We start from the raw sequence: 22967 nt of genomic DNA, 5'->3' as shown, positions 1-22967 counted from the left end.
CTGAAAAGTTAAGGACACGTTTGGGTGAGCCTAGGGGGCTCTGGGGAGACACCGTAGGGGAAGACCGTCGCGGGGGTACCAGTGAACCAGTTACAAAGGGGGAAGGGGGTGCAGACCGACGCGGGGAGTCGTAGGGAGTAGCAGCTGCAGACACTGAAACGGATATGACATTGAATGGGATCAATAAACTTCCCACTCGTTGGTTCCACACATGTTGATGATCTGCCCTCGTAGCCTGCAAGTGTCTAATGTTCCAAGTATTACATATTTGAGTATTAGGACCTGTGCCATCTTGTGCCCAGTGCCCCATTGTCTCTCTGGCCAGACAGCAGGTGGTATAGCACAAACATAAAACATGTTGCATTTGTTACTGTAATTCTATCTGTGTTGTGTTTCCAGGAGGGAAGAACAATGTCACGCCTGTCTTTGACTCGCTCCCCTGTGTCACCAGTGACATGTCAGGGCATCCCACTGCCAGCACAGCTCACCAAGTCCAATGCTCCTGTTCACATTGATGTTGGCGGACACATGTATACCAGCAGCCTCGCCACCTTAACCAAATACACAGACTCCAGGTAAGAGTTTCAACGTGTCAGCAACTTGCAGGCACTCATCAGCAGATGGTTAATGGTTAAAACATGGACACTTGCTACTGGATTTTCATTTTGATCAGTCTTAATATGACCAGTCTACCCAGGTGATTATTCCCATCTCACCCTGCTGAGGTGCACTTTTATCTTGAGCAAAAAAACAAATTGCCAGAGGAACTTGTGTTTAAGAAGGAACTGCAAATGCTGGAAAATCGAAGGCAGACAAAAATGCTGGAGAAACTCAGCGGGTGCAGCAGCATCTATGGAGCGAAGGAAATAGGCAATGTTTCGGGCCGAAACCCTTCTTCAGACTGATGGAGGAACTTAGCAGGTCAAGCAGCACCTGTGGTGGGAATGGACAGACCACGTTTCAGGTCATGACCCTTCTTCAGACTTGTCCATTTGGTCAATTTTCATCCACAGATGCTGTCTCCGCCACTTTGTTTTGCTGAAGGTTCCAGCATCTGCAGTTCCTTGTGTCTCTGAAATGTCATCTTGCTGTTTTATTATAAACTCAGTCAGAGACATTGGGAAATGGAGACGTAAAATGGGCAGAAGGTTCAATCTAGAAGGAGTTTGACTGTTGGAAGAACATAGAATAGAAACAGAAGCATTCACAGCCTTGCATCTGATCTGCCATTCAGTAAGGTCTTGGCCATTGCTACTTCATGTCCCATGAAGCTGTAATTTCTCTGCTGAATGCAACTGAGCCTCCTCAGCCATCTGTGTTCTCTTCGAACACCAGGGTATTCTGGAGGAACTGATTTAGAGACTGAATAAGAACAGAAAAGATAGATACAGAAAAGCACAGCACAGGAACAGGCCCTCCAGCCCACAATGTCTGTGCCGAACATGTTGCCAAGTTAAACTAATCTCCTCTCCCCGAATATGATCCATATTCCTCCATTCCCTGCAAATCCATGCGCCTAGCTAAAAGCCTCTTTTAAAAAAAGTAGATCATATGGCCCCTGCTACTACTTTTATAAGAGCATGGCTGACCTTTTACCTCAGTGCCACCTTCCCATCACAATCTCCTTCCCATTGATTACAAATTCCATCAAACACTACATTGAATATGCTCAGTGACTGAGTTCCTACAGCCTCGCCTCCGCTACCCTCCGGCTGAAGACGTTTCTTCTCATGAACCTTTACTGTAATCCCACTATCACAAGTGTATCCATCTTGGGTAGAAAGACCTGACTGTTATAAAACATTCCAGATGCTGTCTCACCAGAGTTCAGTGCAATCGCAGTACATAGAAACATAGAAAATAGGTGCAGGAGTAGGCCATTCGGCCATCGAGCCTGCACCGCCATTCAATATGATCATGGCTGATCATCCAACTCAGTATCCTGTACCTGCCTTCTCTCCATACCCCCTGATCCCTTTAGCCACAAGGGCCACATCTAACTCCCTCTTAAATATAGCCAATGAACTGGCCTCAACTACCTTCTGTGGCAGAGAATTCCAGAGATTCACCACTCTCTGTGTGAAAAATGTTTTCCTCATCTCGGTCCTAAAAGATTCCCCCCTTATCCTTAAACTGTGACCCCTTGTTCTGGACTTCCCCAACATCGGGAACAATCTTCCTGCATCTAGCCTGTCCAACCCCTTAAGAATTTTGCACGTTTTTATAAGATCCCCCCTCAATCTTCTAAATTCTAGCGAGTACAAACCGAGTCTATCCAGTCTTTCTTCATATGAAAGTCCTGATATCCCAGGAATCAGTCTGGTGAACCTTCTCTGTACTCCCTCTATGGCAAGAATGTCTTTCCTCAGATTAGGAGACCAAAACTGTACGCAATACTCCAGGTGTGGTCTCACCAAGACCCTGTACAACTGCAGTAGAACCTCCCTGCTCCTATACTCAAATCCTTTTTGAGTATAGGAGCAGTATCCTTACAGGTACACCACCGATTTTCTGGCAACTGATAATCCAGCACCTCCTTAAATCCGGACAAATTTACAACAGCGTTGCATGTGCTCGTTCAGAACGTGTGTCTCCATCCTGCAAGTTAAATGTTTACTTCTTTGTTAATTGGTAATTCATTATTTAACTTTCTAGCAGTGCCTGGTGCTTTAGAGATACGAGAGTTATAATTATCGGGTAAGAGGTGTATTGTTGAATTATTATTATGTGACGTCTCTTGGTCCGGCAAAGTGGATAATTCGGCAAGGCTCTGGAACCAAGGGTGCTGGAAAATCGGTGGTGGGCCTGTAATACATATCCACTCGTGTTAAAATTCCCTTGTAATAAAGATTAATGTATCTTTTGTTTAAGAAGGAACTGCAGATGCTGGAAAATCGAAGGTTCACAAAAAAGCTGGAGAAACTCAGCGGGTGCAGCAGCATCTATGGAGCGAAGGAAATAGGCAACGTTTCGGGCCGAAATGTTGCCTATTTCCTTCGCGCCATAGATGCTGCTGCACCCGCTGAGGTCCTCCAGCTTTTTTGTGTACCTTCAATGTATCTTTTGCCTTTCTAAATGCTTGCCAAGTCCACACGTTAACTATCCACTGAACACAAAATCTTTCAATCTCTTACCATTTCAAAATTACCCTAATGGAATAAATTCACAATTTTTACAAATCATATTTCATCTGCCATGTCCTTGCCTTTTCATTCAATTCGTCCCTATAACCCTGATGCATCTCTCATTCTCCTCCCATCCCACACTGCCACCTAGTTTAGAATCATCAACAAACTTGCATATTCTAGTCCCGATCCCATCATTTATGTAGATTGAGGTATCTCATCAGGCACCCCTGCTGAATGCAATAATGAAACACAATGTGCTGCAATAACTCAGCGGTTCAGGAAATGGATAGGCAATCTCTTGGATTGGAACCCTTCTTGAGATTGATCAGTTCCCCCAGCACTTTATGTTTTGCTGCTGATTCCAGCATCTGCAGTACCTTGTGTCTCCTTGTGCTCACAATAATAATTTGTTTTCCTGTCCACCGATCTTCAGCCACACCAAGATATTGTCCCCAATCGTGTGTGTTCCAATGTTGTTCAATAATCTCTGCGCGGTACTTTATCAAATGCCTTCTGAAAGTCCCGATGCACCACTTCTGCTGTTCCGAAGATAAGAAATAGATTCATGGACAAATGACTCAGACCTACTCTACCATTAGACTAGATCATGGCTGACTCAGTCTTGGCCTCAAAAACTCCTCTTTGCACTCTCCCCATACACTTGACTCCTTTGTGTTTTGTGCCAATCTCCACCTTCTGTACATGCAATAACTCTACCTCCGACATCTCCCTGAGGAGAGAATCCCAAATCTCTGCAGTAAAACCTGCTGTTACAGCAGCTTCATCACTTGCTGGATCTGCATTATCACCCGATGCAGTATTGCAACCCAAGACATTCAGCTTCTCCTCACACCCACGGATGCTGCCTGACCTGATGCTGAGTTCTTCCAGCAGTTTGTTTTTTTGCTCCAGATTCCAGCATTTGCAGTCTCCTGTGCCTGTATTATAACCCTTTGTGTTTCATTCACTGAGACTGTCAGATCCTTCAATACAATTTGTAGTCTCACTCCTCCCCCACAACCCAGCCAACCCAGATCTGTCTACAGATACTTTGTGCCTCCGTCCTATCTTTGTATCATCTGCAAATCTGGCCACGGCACATTCTGTCCCTTCATCCAAACATTATTGCAGAGAGTTGAGACACCCGCACTGATCCCTGTGGAACCCCAGTAGCTAATAATTGCTAATGCAAAGGTGGGCTATTTACCCTGACTCTTTATTTTCTGTTAGTTGGCCAAAGCCCTATGCGTGCCTGCATTTGACCCCACACTCAGATGCTCCTATCTTCCACAATAACCTTTTATGTGGCACCTTACTGAATGCCTTTTGTAAACTGAAGTACACAGCCTCTTTAGTTCCCTTTATCCACCCTGGTTGTTATATTTTTGTTAAAGAGCTTCAGGAAATATGATCTCTCTTCAATAAAACTATATTGACTTTGCTTGATTTTCTTATGATTCTCTAAATATTTTGCTCGTGTCTCCTTCATATTAACCCCCAACATTTTCCCAGTGACCGTTGTTAGGCTAGCTGGCCTTCACTCTCCTAATTTCTGTCTCCCTGCTAAAACTCAGTTTACAGCCACATTTCAGACTAGAGAACAGTCTGGTTAGGAATTGTTCATAGAAACGGAACCCTGTTATAGCCTGGGGAGGTGCTGTATATTTCTTCCTGATTTTCTCATTCACTCCATCTTCTCATCTACTGTTCCTTCCAACACATTCTCTCTCTTTATATCATTCTTTCAGTTTAGATTTGCTTGGTATCCAACCTATGCTGTCCCTGCTCTAGGATTGTTTGATGGGATGGTCTAGAGATATAACGTTTACTTAATGAGATTGGCTATATCGCCTTCCACGTGCCTCTTACTTAGTTTCGCATCATTTGCTTCGAGCAGTCGTTCGTCTGAAGGGTCCAAACCAGAAACATCGACTGTCCATTTTCCTCCACAGATGCTGCCAGACCTGCTGAGTCCCTTCAGTTTGTTTTTTGCTCAAGATTCCAGCACCTGCGTATTGTTGGGATGTCTTATTATTATTAATGTTCCATAGATATTCACTTGTCTAGGAGATATGGATTCCCCTGAATGATCCTGAGGCTGAAGTTGATGTTTTGAGTGGTGAAGATTGACCTGTGCACATTGATGTTTAGAAAAACTAGTGGTGGTTATATTGAAGCACACCAGAGTCACAATGATTAATAGGTGGGATGTTGAGGGGCAACCACTCTCACTGGAGGGTCTTGTACTCAAAGGCACTGTCTCAGGATAAGGAGTTGACCATTTGGGAGAGAGATGTGAAAAAAAATTATTCAAATAGAGAAGTCAAATGTTTTTTTCCTCAGAGACTTGGATACTTATTTGTTGGGTATGCACAAGGAACTGCAGATGCTGGAATCCTGAGCAAAAAACACAGTGCTGGTGTAACTCAGCAGGTCAGGCAGGTGCTATGGAGGAGAGGCAAGAGTGTTTTATTGTCCCGAAATTGACAGTGAAATTCTTACATGCAGCGGCATATTAGAAATGTAAACATAGCGCTCTGTAACATGAGAACAGGAACAGGCAATGCTTTGGGTGGGACCCGTCTTCAGACCCTTCACGTTGTCGAGTATATTCAAGTCTGAAGTCGCAAGAATTTTCAAACAAAAGGGAATCAGAGGATATCTGGGTCAAGTGGGAAAATGATTGTGAGATGTGAATCAGCCATGATCTCAGTGAGGGACAGAGGAGGTGCAAGGGCCCTTGTCACCTCCTTCTGCTTCACTTTCTGATGTTCTGGACAGAGAATGGGCACAAAATGTCCGCTCTGATCTTTATCAACCATGCCTGTGTATTTTTATTCATAAACCGGTGGTATTGGGAGTGACAGAGAGAGAGAGAAAGCAGGAAAATAAAACCCCAGGCATGTAAGGGACTGCTTATTGATTGTGTAAAATGTTAGCATCGATTTCTCAGAGTCCTTGTGTCTCTGGAGAAATGATCATCTGCTCAGACGCTCTTGCCTATAAAATACCAGCCTCTGGAACAGAGAGGTAGCATTGCCTTATATTTCCACTGGATTTGTGACCACTTTCAAAATAAAGCATGGGTTTTAGTCTGCACCGCTGCAGGGAGCAGTTATCATGGGTCGAGCCCAGTCGTCCAGGTGGATATTTTCATATATCCATTTCCACATGTACGCGGGTGATGGGCAGATGTATTTCACCACACATCTTGGTGCTTTTATCATCTTAAATTGCATAAACAGAAATCTCCTCCCCAGTTAAACACTGGAAAGCCGTCATCTTCACTCCCATCATTAACTCTGCGCCCAGACCACTGGCCCCATCCCATTCCCCAAGCAACGCTTTCAGCCTGAAGCAGACCTTTTGAACACAGCTTTATAGAACTTTGATTAGAATGCATTTAGAATATTGTGTGTGGTTCTGATCGCCCAATTTCAGGACGAATGTGGAGAGGGTGCAGAGACGGTTCACCAGAATGCTGCCTGCCTTTGACGGTATTAGCTATAGGAAGAGGCTGAACTAACCTGGAGGTTGAGGGGAGATCTGATAGAAGTATAGACTATATGAGAGGCTTAGACAGGGTAGACAGTCAGAGCCCTTTTCCCAGGGAGAAATGTTAAAGAGGAGAGTGCCTTTGTTTAAGGTGAGAGTGGCAAAGTTTAAAGGAGATGTGCAGGACAAGTTTGTTATACAGAGAGTGGCGAGTGCCTGGAACGCATTGTCGGCGGTGGTAGAGGCAGATACAATAGTGGCTTTTGAGGCATTTAGATAGATGTATAGATATGCAGGGAATGGAGGGATATGGATCATGTACAGCAGAGCAGATTATTGTAACTTGGCATCATGCTCAGCACACACATTGTGGGCCAAAGGGCCTGTTGCTGTGCAGTACTGTCCTACGTTCTATGCTGTATCTAGATGATGAAGATCTTGGTTGAATCTAATTCCACTGCTGTACTGTCCTGCATCTCCGAGGAATATCCAGCCTCGAATGCTGGATCCGTTCAAAACTCATCCCATTCGCATGGTGCTGGCGCCACACAACACAACAAAGATCATCGTCAGCACAAAGACTGTGTTTCGCCAAGGTGTTTACTCCTGCCTACACTGTTGTGAGTAGATCGTCCATAGCAGGTGGATTGGTGAGGAAGATTGTCCTGATTATACAAAACAAGTGGAATGATGTAGAAATTGTGGACAAAGAACTTAGGAGTACATGGGCCAAACGCGGGGAAATGGGACTAGCTTAGATGAGGCATCTTGGTCGGTATGGACGAGTTGGGCCGAAGGGCCTTTTCCATGCGGTAAGACTCTATGACAATGCGAAACACTGGATGAAATAAGCACAGAGAACGAAGAGGTAGGAAGTGTTTTAGGGTCTTTAAATGTAGATAAATCACCCCAGGCACACGCAATCCAATCAGGTTGTTCGGAGAAATAAGTGAGGAAACTCTTCCCCACCCCCCCACCCCACTGTTCTCCAATCTTCCTTGCCCGCAGATTTAGTGCCGGAAAATTCAATGAGTGATATTTCCTCACAAGGAGTGAAAGAAATGTAATGACCAGGCTGGTGTACCCAATCCGCATTGGTGGGCAAACTCTTGGAATTAATTCTGAGTATCAATATTGATCAACATTCAGTAAAATGTAGATTATTCATGGATTGTCAGCATGGATTTACACTGTGAAGGTTGTGTTTGTCTAACTAGATTGAGGTTTGTGGATTTAACAGGAAGGGTCATTGAGGATAACACATTTGATGTTGTCTACATGGATTTTGACAATGTCCTATATGACAGAAAATTAAAGCTCTTGGGATCCAAAGTAGTCTCAGTGGCAGGAAGCAAGCATTGATAGTGATCACGGACTTGTGGCTGGAGGGCCCTTTCTAAAGGGCTTCCGCAGAGGCGCACTTGCTTTTTTGTTATATGCAGTAATGAATAAAATTTGAATAATCATAGAGTCATACAGTGTGGAAACAGGCCCTTCGGCCCAACTTTCCCACACCGACTAACTTGTCCCATCTACACTAATCCCACTTGCCCGCGTTTGGTCCATATTCCTCTAAACCTGTTCTATTCATGTACCTGTCTAAATGTTTCTGAAACGTTGCAAATGAATGTAGCCAATATGATTGAAAAAATTGCAAATAACACAACAGTTGATAGTGTGGGCGAAACTTATTAGCTGAAGGAAGCCTGTAGAAGTTGGGATGTTATGTTACAGTTGTACAACATGTTGGTGAGGCAACATTTGAGTATTGTGTTCAGTTTTGGTCACCCTGGTATAGGAAGGATGTTATTAAGCTGCAAGAGGGCAGAGAGGATTTACGAGGATGTTGCCAGGACTCGAGGGCTGAGCTATAGGGAGAAGTTGTGCAGGCTAGGACTATTCCTCGGAGAGCAGGCTGCTGAGGGGTGAACTTACAGAGGTGTAAAATCTCAACTACCTCACCTAGCAGTTGGCTACATATACCCATCACCCTCTGTGTGAAAAGGTTTCAGCAGCGGGTGCTGCTAAACCACTCCTGGTCATGGACTGGTTCCCATCTGGTTGACGTGATCAAGAACCAGAGGACATAGGTTTAAGGTGAGAGGCGAAAAATTTAATAGGAACTTTTAATAGGGGAAACTTTTTCACACAGAGGGTGATGGGTATATGTAACCAACTGCTAGGTGAGGTAGTTGAGACTGATACGATAAAAACATTTAAAAGACAGTTAGACAGGTACATGGATAGGAAAGGTTCAGAGGGATATGGGTCAATTGCGGGCAAATGGGACTAGCTTAGGGTTTGGGTTAGCATCCTGGTCAACATGGACATTGGGCCGAAGGGCCTGTTTCCCTGCTATATGACTCTATGGACAGAATATTGTTGGTGCAGCCGTTTGAGCGGTAATACTGTTTACTGAGGATTAAGAAACCAATAAATGGTAAGTTTGTGCACCTGCAGTTCCTTGTGTCTGAACAAATCTAATTCAGCTGATCCCCACTGCTTGGTACGGGACCAGTCACCTCCTCAGTCCTTCTGGAGTTGGGCTTTGTGGTCACAGCGGGTGCTGCTAAACCACTCCTGGTCATGGACTGGTTCCCATCTGGTTGACGTGACCATGGAGAGGCTCTGAGTAGCAGCTGAGGATGGGGGGGGGGGGGGAGGGGGGGAAGGGTTGATTGATGCCACTTCAATCATACCTGGCCCCACAGTAGGTCAGGGACGAGTCCAGGAAGGGTGTGGACTGTTGCATCAAATGCGTGACTGTGTAAAACCTTTTACATTTGTCCTGATTTATACATCCCTCCACATGTTAATGTGAAATTATTAAATCTTTATGTCTGATCTAAATTGTCGGACTGGAGAACACTGAAATAAACAAGAGCAAAATACAATCCCTCAGATCAGCTTTGTTTTGCGGTCCACATGCCATAGACTGCTTAAAGAAATTGCTTGTGTGTCCTTACAACTGGTAGCATGTGCGTCCTTACAACTTTAGTCGTGGACTAAAGTTCCCCCAGGAGCCCCAGTTTCTGCATCTTTGCAACATTGCAGCAGGTACAGAAGCCTCAAGTTCCACACCACCAGCTTCAGGAACACCTACTTTCCTGCAACCATCCGGTATTCGAACCGACCCACACAACACTAATCCCACCTCAACGACAGAATACCTCTTGCATTCCCATGGACTTTGGTGTTCTAGTTACGTTATTGCATTAATGTCTTGTTTCTTTGCAAAGTCTTCTCTCTTTTAATAATTGTAGGTGTGATTGAGTTTATGTTTGTGGCTGAGTCTATGTGCCTGTGATGCAGCTGCAATTGTATTGTACCGCACCGTACTTATGCAATATGACATGAAACTCAACTTGACTACAGACAACGATTGTAGATACTATTATATGTTAGGTTCTACTTTCTAATGTAACAATATAACTGGCGCCATTTATTTTGCAGCTCTTAGATTGTTTTTTAATAGCTGGCCATTTGCCACAAGTATTAATAAGTGGTCTGCATTCAGACTTTCATGTCGTTGTTTCAAAACGAATACCAAACTGTGGTCCATATGTTTTGGTACAGGATAGGACGCCTCTTCAACGGCACCGAGCCCATTGTCCTGGACAGTTTAAAGCAGCACTATTTCATTGACCGAGATGGAGAGATTTTCCGATACATCTTAAGCTTCCTCAGGACATCGAAGCTCCTGCTTCCAGAGGACTTCAAGGTGAGAGTGCAACAATATTTTGGATGCAACTTCTCCTCATTCCTTTATCTACTTGGTAATCAGCAATCTACCCAAAACTGCTGGGAAAAGGCTCTCATGACACCTATCCTCGTATTTCTGTAGCCCCTTCCCAAGACGAAGAACCTCCCCACCACAGAAACCAAGTTACGGCCAGCATGATCTCGCAGTGCGATGATGAGCAGAGAATCTGCTTTTTGATGTTTGTTGAAACAAATTAAATGATAGAAAGCAAGGCGAATGTCCCTAAAGAACAGTGCTGGAGGAACTCAGTCATTAGTCTAGACCTCGGTCTTAGCAGTCCAGTGGCACTATACGATCATTTAATAGAATAAGCTATTCAGAAGGAAAAATATTAAAATACGCGGTCCCTCAACAATCATTGTGGATCCTCTGTCCTTCATGGTCTAGTTAATTGTTCAGGAATCAAAAAGACAAATTCTAAATCAAAACACAGAGAGCTGGAAGACTCGGTGTGTCAGTCAACATCTGTGGAGGGAATGGACGGACAATGTTTTGTGTCAGGACCCTTCTTCAGACTGATGGAGGAGGAGGGAGAAAGCTGGAAGAGTGAGGGGGTGGGACAAAGTCTGACAGGTGATAGGTGGGTACAGGTGAAGGGGGGGGGGCATGATTTGTAGATGGGTGGAATAAGTAACTAAGGCTGGATGTGAGAAGAAGACAAAAGGGTGTCAGACTGCCTGACCCACTGAGTTTCCCCTGCATGTTGTATATTTGCTCAAGATTCCATCATCCGCAGCCTCTCATGTCTCCTAATGCACAGTGGCGCAGCGGTAGAGTTGCTGCCTTATAGTGCTAGAGACGGGGGTTCGATCCTGACTATGGGTGCAATCTGTACAGAGTCTGCACCTTCTCTCTGTGATTGCGTGGGTTTTGTTTGGGTGTTCTGGATTTTCTCCCACATCCCAAAGACGTGCAGATTGTGGGTTAATTGGCTTCCTTAAATCGTGTGTAGGATAGCACTAGTGTGCAGAGAGCTGGTCTCGGTGGGTCCGGTGGGCCAAAGAGCCTGTTTCCACACTCTAGTGCCCAAAAAACCTAAAAATCCGTGGATAGCACTACTGGGTATAGATGACAAAGCTAGGAAGCTTGCATTAAACATACATGCCAGCACAAACCGGTTGGGGTGAGTAGCTGTGACATAGCCATACTCTCCATACTATGCTCTTTGATTAAAAGGGCGCCAGCTCAAGGGTTGGAAAATCCTGTTCCAGTATGAGCAGGAAATTCAGTCCGGACAAAAGGCCGATGTGAAGTTGTTCTTGTTTCAGGATTTCTGCCTGCTATACGAAGAAGCCAAGTATTACCAGCTACAGCCCATGGTGAGGGAACTGGAGAGGTGGAAGCAGGAGCAGGAGCATCGGAAGTGCTCGCAGCCCTGCGAGTGTCTGGTGCTGAGGGTCACGCCTGACCTGGGCGAGCGCATCAGTCTGAGCGGGGAGAAGTCACTAATAGAGGATATTTTCCCTGAGACTGGGGACGTCATGTGCAACTCCGTAAACGCGGGGTGGAACCAGGACCCCACGCACGTCATCCGATTTCCAATTAACGGATACTGCCGGCTTAACTCCGTCCAGGTAAGCAGTGGTCCCGAGACCGAGCAAATCCCTTGGTAAGGTTTACAAACCGTATGAGCGCAAGGGTTTTGTGGTCACTGTCTGGCTGCTCCAGCAGTCTGCCGATACTCAGTGTTTGTAAGAAAACCTTGGAGAATAACCCAGGAGGCGCATTGGTAGAATGATAGCTCCTCAGTCACCCCAAACATTCACTCCCTCCACCACCAGTGCACCAAAGCTATTGAATGCACTGTGGTTACTGGTTTAGCATCTCCTGAGCCCATGTCCCCACACCCTCAGGCTTTCCTCTGTGGGCAGTGGCACTCACCTTGACGAAATACATGCCCTGTATTTTGGAGCTTGTCTCTGGCCATTTACCTGCACTGAGACCTCTGCCCCATCACTCGGAGGGTGCTAGCTCCAGCCATGACTTCATGCTTTGCTGGGAGATGGGTGCTTTGTTTTCATGCTGAGCTCCATGTCATTCCATTGGTGGATGTGTATTGATTCCATCTGTTCCATCTTTGAACCATGCACCAAATGTTAAGCAGATGTTGGGCTGCTCTGAGAGGAAACGAGAGTTTGCCAAACTAAATACCACTTAATAGCGCCCTCCGGCTCTTTAGTGCACACTGATCCCTTGATGTGAACATGTGTAATGTACACCTAGTTGTGTAAATCCAAAACAGTATACACCACGAGGCTCTTCATCGCCAATTTACTGGTCAATGGAAATGATCATTGTAATCTCTATTCCTGAATTTCCCTCTGAACCTGTTCTGCCCCAGACAGTAATCTGTACAAATTCCACCTCCTCATCTCTGAAATTCTGTGAATTTTAACTGAACTTTCTCATTGTTCCAATGTCCTTTGTACAATAATTGAGTATCTCGTGTGGTCAACATTACAAAGAAACACCTTGATTTAACGATCATTTATTTTGCTTATAAAATCCAGAAGTACGTTTTTGCACTTTTTTTCCTTCTTTCTTAAAAAAGAGAGCAAACTAAGAAAAAGTTGCAGTGTATGGTTATAGTTATGGGAATGGCGCCATCGGTGGTGCAGTACCGATGATGCAATACCCATGTGGCAGTAGTCAAGATGGATCCTGAATAAAAATGGCTGAACCTAAGGCACGAGTGTAAAGCCTCTGTTAATTAGTTGTGAAGTTGTGATGGAGCAATTTACAGTAAGGAAACACAATACTAAGATCGGGACCTGTTTCAGAATTGGTTGAGTTTTGATTAGGTGCACACGGCAACGGCGGACGATGTATGTGAGTGAATACTACCGAGAGACGATTGTGCGGCCTACATATAGAGGGGCGGATTTGTCAGGAAAATGGAGCAGCTAAAGCCCCCTAGGCAAATGAATTTTGAGGCAAGGGACTTGCCAATGGAGTGGAGACAATGGAGGGAGGAGTTTGAGCTCTATGTTGATTTGAGCATGGAAGGGAAGGATGACAAGACAATGAGGAAACTGCTCATGTACCTAGTTGGACCGCAATGGAGAGAGCTCTACCAAACGCTGGAGACACGGACGCCGGAGGGCAATGTACAAGAAGTTACGCTAGAGCAGGCTCTCGATGCTTTCGAACAGCATTGTCAACCCGTGACGAACGAGACCATCGACAGGTATAGATTTTTTACGAGGGGCCAAGAAAGAGGGGAGACTTTTGACTTGTTTTTAATAGAACTGAAGCTCTTGACAGCCTATTGTGGTTTCAGAGAGTTGAAGGATTCACTGATACGTGATAGAATAATATGCGGCATAAGAATGACATGCTGCGGGAGAGACTTCTCCGAGAAACCTCACTTGACTTAGAAAAGGGTGTGAAGGCATGCCAGCCTTCGGTGCTTGCCAAGGCCAGAGTTGATGTCCTGTTAAGTGACCAACAACAAGATGTCTGTGCAGTGAGACAAGAGGGGAAAAGATACCAGCCAACCATACAGTGCAAATACTGCAGATACATACATGAGAGGAAGAAGGAGAAATGTCCAGCATATGGCCGGGAGTGTTTCAAATGCCATATGAAAGAGCATTTTGCATCACAATGCATGGAAAAGCAGGTGCAACAGAAGAACCAGAAGAAAGAACAGAAAGGGGAAAAACCTGTGCATACAGTGGAGGAAGTGGAGAGTTCCAGTGATGAGTATAATGACAGTCAAGAGGATGATGAAATTCACACAATGGAACTGCAACCAGAAGCAGTTGAAGCAGAACGTGCACAGTGTTGAGGAGACTCAATTCCCAAAGAAAATCTTTGCGACCATGATGCTGAAAGGGAAGGAAGTAAAATTCCAGGTGGACAGTGGAGTCACATAGAAACATAGAAACATAGAAATTAGGTGCAGGAGTAGGCCATTCGGCCCTTCGAGCCTGCACCGCCATTCAATATGATCATGGCTGATCATCCAACTCAGTATCCCGTACCTGCCTTCTCTCCATACCCTCTGATCCCCTTAGCCACAAGGGCCACATCTAACTCCCTCTTAAATATAGCCAATGAACTGGCCTCGACTACCCTCTGTGGCAGGGAGTTCCAGAGATTCACCACTCTCTGTGTGAAAAAAGTTCTTCTCATCTCGGTTTTAAAGGATTTCCCCCTTATCCTTAAGCTGTGACCCCTTGTCCTGGACTTCCCCAACATCGGGAGCAATCTTCCTGCATCTAGCCTGTCCAACCCCTTAAGAATTTTGTAAGTTTCTATAAGATCCCCTCTCAATCTCCTAAATTCTAGAGAGTATAAACCAAGTCTATCCAGTCTTTCTTCATAAGACAGTCCTGACATCCCAGGAATCAGTCTGGTGAACCTTCTCTGCACTCCCTCTATGGCAATAATGTCCTTCCTCAGATTTGGAGACCAAAACTGTACGCAATACTCCAGGTGTGGTCTCACCAAGACCCTGTACAACTGCAGTAGAACCTCCCTGCTCCTATACTCAAATCCTTTTGCTATGAAAGCTAACATACCATTCGCTTTCTTCACTGCCTGCTGCACCTGCATGCCCACTTTCAATGACTGGTGTACCATGACACCCAGGTCTCGCTGCATCTCCCCTTTTCCTAGTCGGCCACCATTTAGATAATAGTCTGTTTTCCTGTTTTTGCCACCAAAATGGATAACCTCACATTTATCCACATGTAACATCATTGCCAAGATGTATGCAAAGGATGTGGATGACACCAAGCAAGTGTTTTCTTGGGGAAAAGCAAGGTGAGACTAGTGAACCCAAGGAATGGAAGGAAATACAAAGTAGAGTTTGTAGTCCTGGAGGAAGACTGCATTCCAATCCTGGGAAGCAGGGCAGCACAGCAGATGGGGCTCATCTCTGTGTGTAAAGAGAACATAATGACATTGAATGGCAGTGAAATCCCTCTGAGCAAGGAAAGACTGATGGCTGAGTATGCTGATGTGTTTGAAGGGACAGGTAAATTCGAGGGCAAGTAGCATCTGCAGGTAGATGACAGCGTAACGCTGGTGATCCATCCACTATGCAGAGTCCCTGTAGCCTTACGGAGTGAGCTGAAAGAGGAGTTAGGCAGACTTACAGAAGCTGAAATAATTGCCCCAGTAGAGACCCACACTCCAGCCTTGTGTGTGTAGAAAAGCCCAATGGAAAGTTAAGAGTGTGTTTAGACCCGAGGGATCTGAACAAGGGGCTTAAAATAAGTCGTTACCCAATGACGACGATTGAAGATGTCCTCACATACCTGAATGATGCCAAGGTCTTTAGCACGTTTGACCCAAGAATGGGTTTTGGCATGTGGAACTGGATGATGAGAGTTCTCAGCTGATGACATTTAACACACCATATGGCAGATATAGATGGAGACGCATGCCATTTGGTCTGTCCATGACCCCTGAAGAGTTCCAGCGAAGACAAAACCAAGTGTTGGAGGGCCAGGAAGGAGTGAGGTCTGTTGCTGGCCACATCCTAGTGTTTGGGAAAGGAAACACTGCAGAGGAAGCAGAAAGAGACCATGACCGGAAGGTCAGAGCTCTGATGGAGAGATGTTGTGACAGAAACCTGAAGCTGAACATAGAGAAGGCAAAGCTGAAGGTGAAGGAAGTCACTTTCATAGGTCATAGAGTCTCTGCTGCAGGACTGAAACCAGATCCAGGGAAGGTAGAAGCAGTGCTACAGATGCCTAACCCAACGGATGTTCAAGGAGTTCAGCGATTTATTGGGTTTGTTAGCTACTTGAGCAAATTCCTTCCTGGACGAAGCGACCTATGTGAACCGCCACGCAAGCTGACACAGAAGGATGTAGTTTGGTGGTGGGCAGAGGTGCATGACAGGGTGGTTATGAAAATAAAGAAGCTAGTAACTGCTGAGCCAGTACTCAGATAGTATGATCCATCCAAGGAGCTGACAGTACAGGCCGATGCATCAGAAACTGGACTGATGCAGGAGGGCCATCCAGTTGCCTATGCCAGCAGGGCCCTGACAGATGTGGAGACCAGATATGCACAAATAGAAAAAGAATTGCTGGCAGTGGTGTTTGGTCTAGAGAGGTTCCATGTGTGCACATATGGAAGGCCATTGAATGTGCAGTCAGACCATAAGCCACTGGAGATAATCGCCACACAAACCACTTCATCGTGCAGCAAAGAGATTGCAGAGGATGCTGGTGAGGATGCAGACAGGAGACTATGATGTGACAATAAGGTACAGACAAGGGAAGGAGATGCAGCTTGCGGACATGCTGAGCAGAGCATATATTCAGACTGGCAAGACTGACAAGACCATGAGAGAACTGGAGACTGTAAACCTGGCAAGGCACATCCCAATATCACAGCCTCTGCTAAATGGCATAAGGGATGCAACAAAAAAAGATGAGGCTATGCAGAGACTGCAAAAGGTGATCAAACGAGGCTGGCTAGAGAATAAGAAGGATGGTGACCCCGAACTTATCTCCTATTTCCATGTGAGGGACGAGCTGAGTGTTGGAGATGACCTCGTATTCAGAGGAGAGAGAGTAATCATCCCTAAAGCTATGAGACGAGACATGATCACACGAGTACATGATTCCCACATTGGTATAATTGGCTGTCTAAGAAGGGCAAGAGAATGTCCGCACCGGCCCGGAATGAGTGCAGAAATCCAGACTTCGTACAGAAATGTGAAACATGTCAAGTTCAAGGGAAAGAGCAGCCAAAGAGCAGCCACTGCATTCCCATGAAATTCCAGAGAGGCCATGGGCGAAGGTGGGTGCAGATTTGTTCCACTTGGATGGAAGGAACTATTTGATCACGGTGGACTACTTCTCAGGATATTGGGAAATAGACTATCTGGAGAAAACACTGGCATTTAATGTCATCCATAAAATCAAAGGCCAGTTCGCAAGATATGGAATTCCAGATCAGCTCATCACAGATAATGGGCCACAGTTCGCAGCTGAGGAGTTCAAGAGATTTGCCACGAAGTGGCAGTTTGAACATACGACCGCATCACTCCATTATCCACAGAGTAATGGAAAGGCGGAGAGCAGTGTGAAAGTTGCGAAGTCATTGCTGAGGAAGGCTAAGGCTGCAGGAGCTGACCCTTACCTGAGCATACTAGCTTTTCGCAACACACCAACACCTGGCATGAGTTGCAGTCCAGTACAAAGACTGATGAACAGGCGTACCAGGACCATACTACCAACTACTCAGAGACTACTCAAACCTGAAATTCAGAAAAAAGTAGGAGATGAGTTGAGAGCAGCTAGAGACAGACAAGCAGACTACTTACAACAGAGGATCCCAAGATCTGATTCCCCTGAAAGCTGGTGATCCAGTTCGACTGGTGACCGACATCAGCCCTGGAGGAAGGCTGTGGATGTAGGCTGTGTGGCGCAACCCAGGTCTTATGAAGTCAGAACCGAGGACGGCGTCATCTATCGTCCGAATCGGCGCCATCTGAGGTAGACCAAAGAGCCATTTCATCGCGCTGATGTTGACCTGGATGACCTGGTGACGTCGCCTGAACCGGAGCAAGACAATCGACCTATGAATCGATCACCGGTCCCCAGGGAGCATCAAACCCTGACAACAAGATCTGGTAGATGCGTAAAAAAACCACGCTATCTGCAGGATTATGTGCCCAAATAAGGATAGCGCCTGTACATGTAGTTGATTATAGATTTAAAAGGCTATTAGGTTATGTTTAAAATGTTAATGTTATATTGTTCTTTTATAGTTTGATATGCATAGTTTTACTTAGAAGTAGTGGTAATGGCCATTTTAAAACTAAACAAATGAATAAATAAAATGGGGAAAGGAAATGAGGAAGCAGACGTGTTGTTCAAAGTTTAGATCATTACGAGCACTGAACTGTCGCAGATCCAAGGAATGAGAATTTGAAAGCTAGCACGGAAATGGACTGTCAAACGCATGTTGGAAAATGGACTGTCGGACACATGTTGGACTCGGTGAAATAAGATGCCATGGAAGAATTTAATTTATTGCTATACATGTAAAGTGCCTGTACATAAGTGTTTTGTAAACAATGGGGGATGTTATGGGAATAGCGCCATTGGTGGTGCAGTACCAATGATGCAATATCCATGAGGCTGTAGCCAAGATGGATCCTGAATAAGAATGACTGAACCCAAGGCTCGAGCGTAAAGCCTCTGTAAATTAGCTGTGAAGCTGTAATGGAGCAGTTTACAGTAAGGAAACACAATACTAGAACAGTTATAACATACAGTATGCTAATGGCCTTGGGACTAGGAAAGCCATCAACCTTTCATTGTGCTAGCCCTGGTCAGGTTGATGAGATGACGAACTTCTTGCTTGGACACTGCATGGATCAAGTTACATTGGACAGCAACTAATGTAATACTGGGCGTAGAATTCCAACTACAACTGCACTTGATCTGACATCAACTACAATTAAACGGGCAATCACATTCCAAGGTGTGGATGGTGTGAAAATTATCAACAGCTGTGTGCAGTGAAGCCAGGGAGCTTTGTTCTAGGTGTGAGGAACTAAAACAAATGGTATTGGTATGGGTTTATTATTCTCATGTGTGCCCCAGTCAAATCATTGTTTACATGAGTACAATTAAACCCTGCTTGGGTACAACTGGTAGTGCAAATAGAGGAATACCAGAGTGCAGTATTGTAGCATTACAGTTACAGAGAAAAGGTACGTCGGCGATGAAGTAGGTTGGAAGATCGGGACTACAGAGAGTTAAAAGAATATTGGGACTGAAACAGAGAAGGAATGGAGAAGGTTTGAAGTACAGATGAAGGGAGATGTTCTTTGGACATTTAACAAGTACTTAGATAGGAAGGTAAATGAATGTGGGCCTAACATTGGATTGGCATAGATAAGCATCACAGTCGGCATGGATGAAGTGGGCTGAAGGGCCTACTTCTGTGCTGCACCTTTCTGTGATGCCCGTATACAAATTGCAGAGGGTAACAGGTGCAGCAAATGGTTAGGAAGGCAAATTGCATGTTTGCCATTGTTGCAAGAGGGCTGGAACCTTGCAATAAGTATTATTACAATCTTATTGTGCCTTTGTTTAAGACAGGCTGCAGGAACAAGCTAAGGCACAACCCTGGGGCTGGGGGTCCCTGCAGGCAGGTGGCACTTGGGTAAAAGGTCAGCCATGGTCAGCCATGTTCTTGTTGAAGGGTAGAACAGGTGGGAGGGGCCAAATGGCCCCTCTTTACGCTTGGAATGTCTGTTGAGGAGCCCGGTTTCCGGGGAAGGGAATACACAATCCCTCTGCCTGCTGGATCCCTGGTGCAGCCTCATCAGCCCATGCCAAGGGTCAGGCTGATTTGTACTGTGGAGTTTAGAAGAGTAAGGGGGGGACCTCATTGAAACATACAGAATTGTGAAAGATTTGGATAGAGTGGATGTGGAGAGGATGTTTCCACTATTGAGAGAGTCTAGGACTAGAGGCCATAACCTCAGAATTAAAGGACGTTCTTTTAGGAAGGAGATGAGGAAAAATTTCTTTAGTCGGAGAGTGGTGAATCTGTGGAATTCTTTGCCACAGATGGCTGTGAAGGCCAAGAGTGAATATTTTTAAGGCAGAGAGTTAGATTCTTGATTAGTATAGGTGTCAGAGGTTATGGGGAGAAGGCAGGAGAATGGAGCTAGGAGGGAGAGATAGATCAGCCATGATTGAATGGCGGAGTAGACTGCATGGGCCGAATAACCTAATTCTACTATCCCTTATGACCTTGTGATTTTTGTCACCATTTCACACATAAATTGGTTGTAATGATACTTGTTTTTAATATGCTATTTGCACCCCGTATAATTCCGTTACATTTCTGAGCTCTAGCCCAAGATGTGGAGGCAGGGCAGCCAGAGCAGCTTGCTTGGTGTACATTGTATTTACATGGATGTCCCTCAGACCTGCTTACAGACACAGGCACCAGGCACCGTGCTGATGATGGGCAGTGAGAGACCTGTCCAATACGTCCCACTCCCTCTGGTCTCCAAACTGTTACCCTTCAAATATTTAACTGCATCCCCTTTCCAGTTGAACTCGCTTCCACTGCCATTCCTGTTCGCCCTTTCCACATCAGAATAGCCTGCTCCGTTGAAAGGAATTCTCCTCTCTCCCTCCGGCCAATCTCATTCAATCTGCGTCCTCTGATCACTGACCTTTCTGCCACTGGAATCAATATCTCCTCATTCACTCGTGAATGGTGGAGCCCCAGGGAGTATTTAGGAACAGAAGAACCATTGTGCCTAGTCCCTGAAGGCAGTCCAGGTAGATAAGGTGGTGAAGGAGGCCTGTGGGATGCTTGGGGTACAGGCAGTCAGGGCAGGGACTGCCCAGTACAACATTATGTAACTTTGAATAGGCCATCGCTGCCATACAGTGCAATTCTGGTCACCACACTGTGGGTAGAATGTTATTACATTGATATTCGTTACACAGAGGGTGGGGGGATATGGATTATTTGCAGGCAGATAAGAGTTGGCATCATGTTTGGCACAGACATAGTGGGCCGAAGGGCCTGTTCCTGTGCTGTACTGTTCCACATTCCGAGGTGCAGAGGGGATAACATTTCAGTTATAAGGAAATTCTGAATGGGCTGAGGCTGTGGAGACTGAGAGGGGATTTGGTACATATACGGGCAGTCTTGGGTTAAGACAGGGCTCTTAAGAACTGTTTACAACCCAAACTGTGGGTATGTCAGAAACTGCCACATATGTGGTGCGGGAGAGACAGTGGTGAGGGGAGAGTGAGCGGGCATGGGGAGAGAGGTGGCCAGAGGCAGCACTGACTCAGTGAGTGAGGGTGTGAGGCTGCTCGGCGCTCCCAGCTCCACTTGGCTCCACCCAGCCCCCGATCCTTATGGTTCAGGGAGAGGGTGGAATGGGGTGGGGAGAGAAGGCACGGGAGTACCCCGTTTCCTCCCGGCAGAAGATGGACTGAGCTGTCAAAGCAGGTAGGTGCTGTCTTTAACCGACACTTGGAGAGGTACATGGATAGGGAAGGTTTTGAGAGATATGGACCAAGCTTAGATGGGGCTTGTTGGTTGGTATGGACGGGTTGGGCCGAAGGGTCTGTTTCCGTGCTGTGTGACTCTTGACATTGTCCTCCCTGCAGGTTCTGGAGCGGTTGTTGCACAAGGGATTCCGGGTGGTGGCATCCTGCGGTGGTGGAGTGGATTCCTCACAGTTCAGTGAATACGTGCTGTATCGCCGGGATAAGCAGTCACAGCTCACACCCACAACGTTCAGAATAAAGCAAGAGCCCCTGGATTAGTGTGAGCACCATCCAGCCTGGCCTGTTAGGCTTTTTTATGTTCAGTTTCTACCAACCCTCACCCTCCCCAACAGTCTACCTGTTCCATTTTAGTTGCTGGACTCGAGAGCAGGCATCTGTCCAAGAGGAAGATTTCTGGACGTTGATATTTACAGTATCGCTGGATTGGATCCGCTGCGTTCCCGTTACCGTGCGCGTGTGGACAATTGATGCCGCCGGTCATTCCAGGATGGCAAAAGGCAGGAGGAGAAGGGGCGCTGGTTACAACCATGGCAGGAATCCAACGCTGAGGTTCACACTGCGATAATCCACAACTGCTGAAACTTGTAAAGTATTCTTCTGTCTCCACCGATTCTCCAGCCAAGCATTGTTGCTCCCATCCCAAAGAAAACAGTCTGCCTCAATGACCCTGGGAGCCGACCACCTCACCAACACTGGGCCATGTCTATGTAAACAGAGTTGACACAATCCACTCCAGTTACAGACACTCAGTGCTGGGATACACACACACACACACACACCATCCCTGTTACACACACTGTCATTGTTACACACACACTGTCCCTGTTACACACACACACACACTGTCCCTGTTACACACACACTGTCCCTGTTACACACACACACACACACACACAAACACACTGTCCCTGTTACACACACACACACACACACTGTCCCTGTTACACACACACCATCCCTGTTACACACACCGTCCCTGTTACACACACGCTGTTCCTGTTACACACACACACTGTCCCTGTTACACACACACTGTCCCTGTTACACACACACACACTGTCCCTGTTACACACACACTGTCCCTGTTACACACACACACACTGTCCCTGTTACACACACACTGTCCCTGTTACACACTGAACACACACTGTCCCTGTTACACACACACGCTGTCCCTGTTACACACACACGCTGTCCCTGTTACACACACACACACTGTCCCTGTTACACACACACTGTCCCTGTTACACACACACACACACACTGTCCCTGTTACACACACACACACTGTCCCTGTTACACACACACTGTCCCTGTTACACACACACACACTGTCCCTGTTACACACACACTGTCCCTGTTACACACACACACACTGTCCCTGTTACACACACACTGTCCCTGTTACACACACGCTGTTCCTGTTACACACACGCTGTTCCTGTTACACACACACTGTCCCTGTTACACACACAGACACACTGTCCCTGTTACACACACACACACTGTCCCTGTTGAATGAATGAATGAATCTCTTTATTGTCATTGCACATG

General features: G+C 45.9%; 1 protein-coding gene across 4 annotated transcripts in view; it reads left to right on the top strand.

Moving 5' to 3' along the window:
* The window catches only part of kctd15 (potassium channel tetramerization domain containing 15), a 39746-nt gene extending 17500 nt beyond the window's left edge, over positions 1–22246 (top strand). For all 4 annotated transcript variants that reach the window (XM_033035916.1, XM_033035915.1, XM_033035913.1 and 1 more), the window contains exons 3-6: positions 400–575; positions 10200–10344; positions 11655–11960; positions 21513–22246. In XM_033035916.1, coding sequence (XP_032891807.1) covers positions 400–575; positions 10200–10344; positions 11655–11960; positions 21513–21671 — 786 coding nt within the window. In that variant the 3' untranslated portion in view covers positions 21672–22246. The remainder of the gene's footprint in view (positions 1–399; positions 576–10199; positions 10345–11654; positions 11961–21512) is intronic.
* The last annotated feature ends 721 nt before the right edge of the window (positions 22247–22967 follow it).

Source organism: Amblyraja radiata, chromosome 17 (genome assembly GCF_010909765.2).
Source record: "Amblyraja radiata isolate CabotCenter1 chromosome 17, sAmbRad1.1.pri, whole genome shotgun sequence".
Taxonomy (NCBI): Eukaryota; Metazoa; Chordata; class Chondrichthyes; order Rajiformes; family Rajidae; genus Amblyraja; species Amblyraja radiata.
This window is presented reverse-complemented; position numbering and strand designations above follow the sequence as displayed.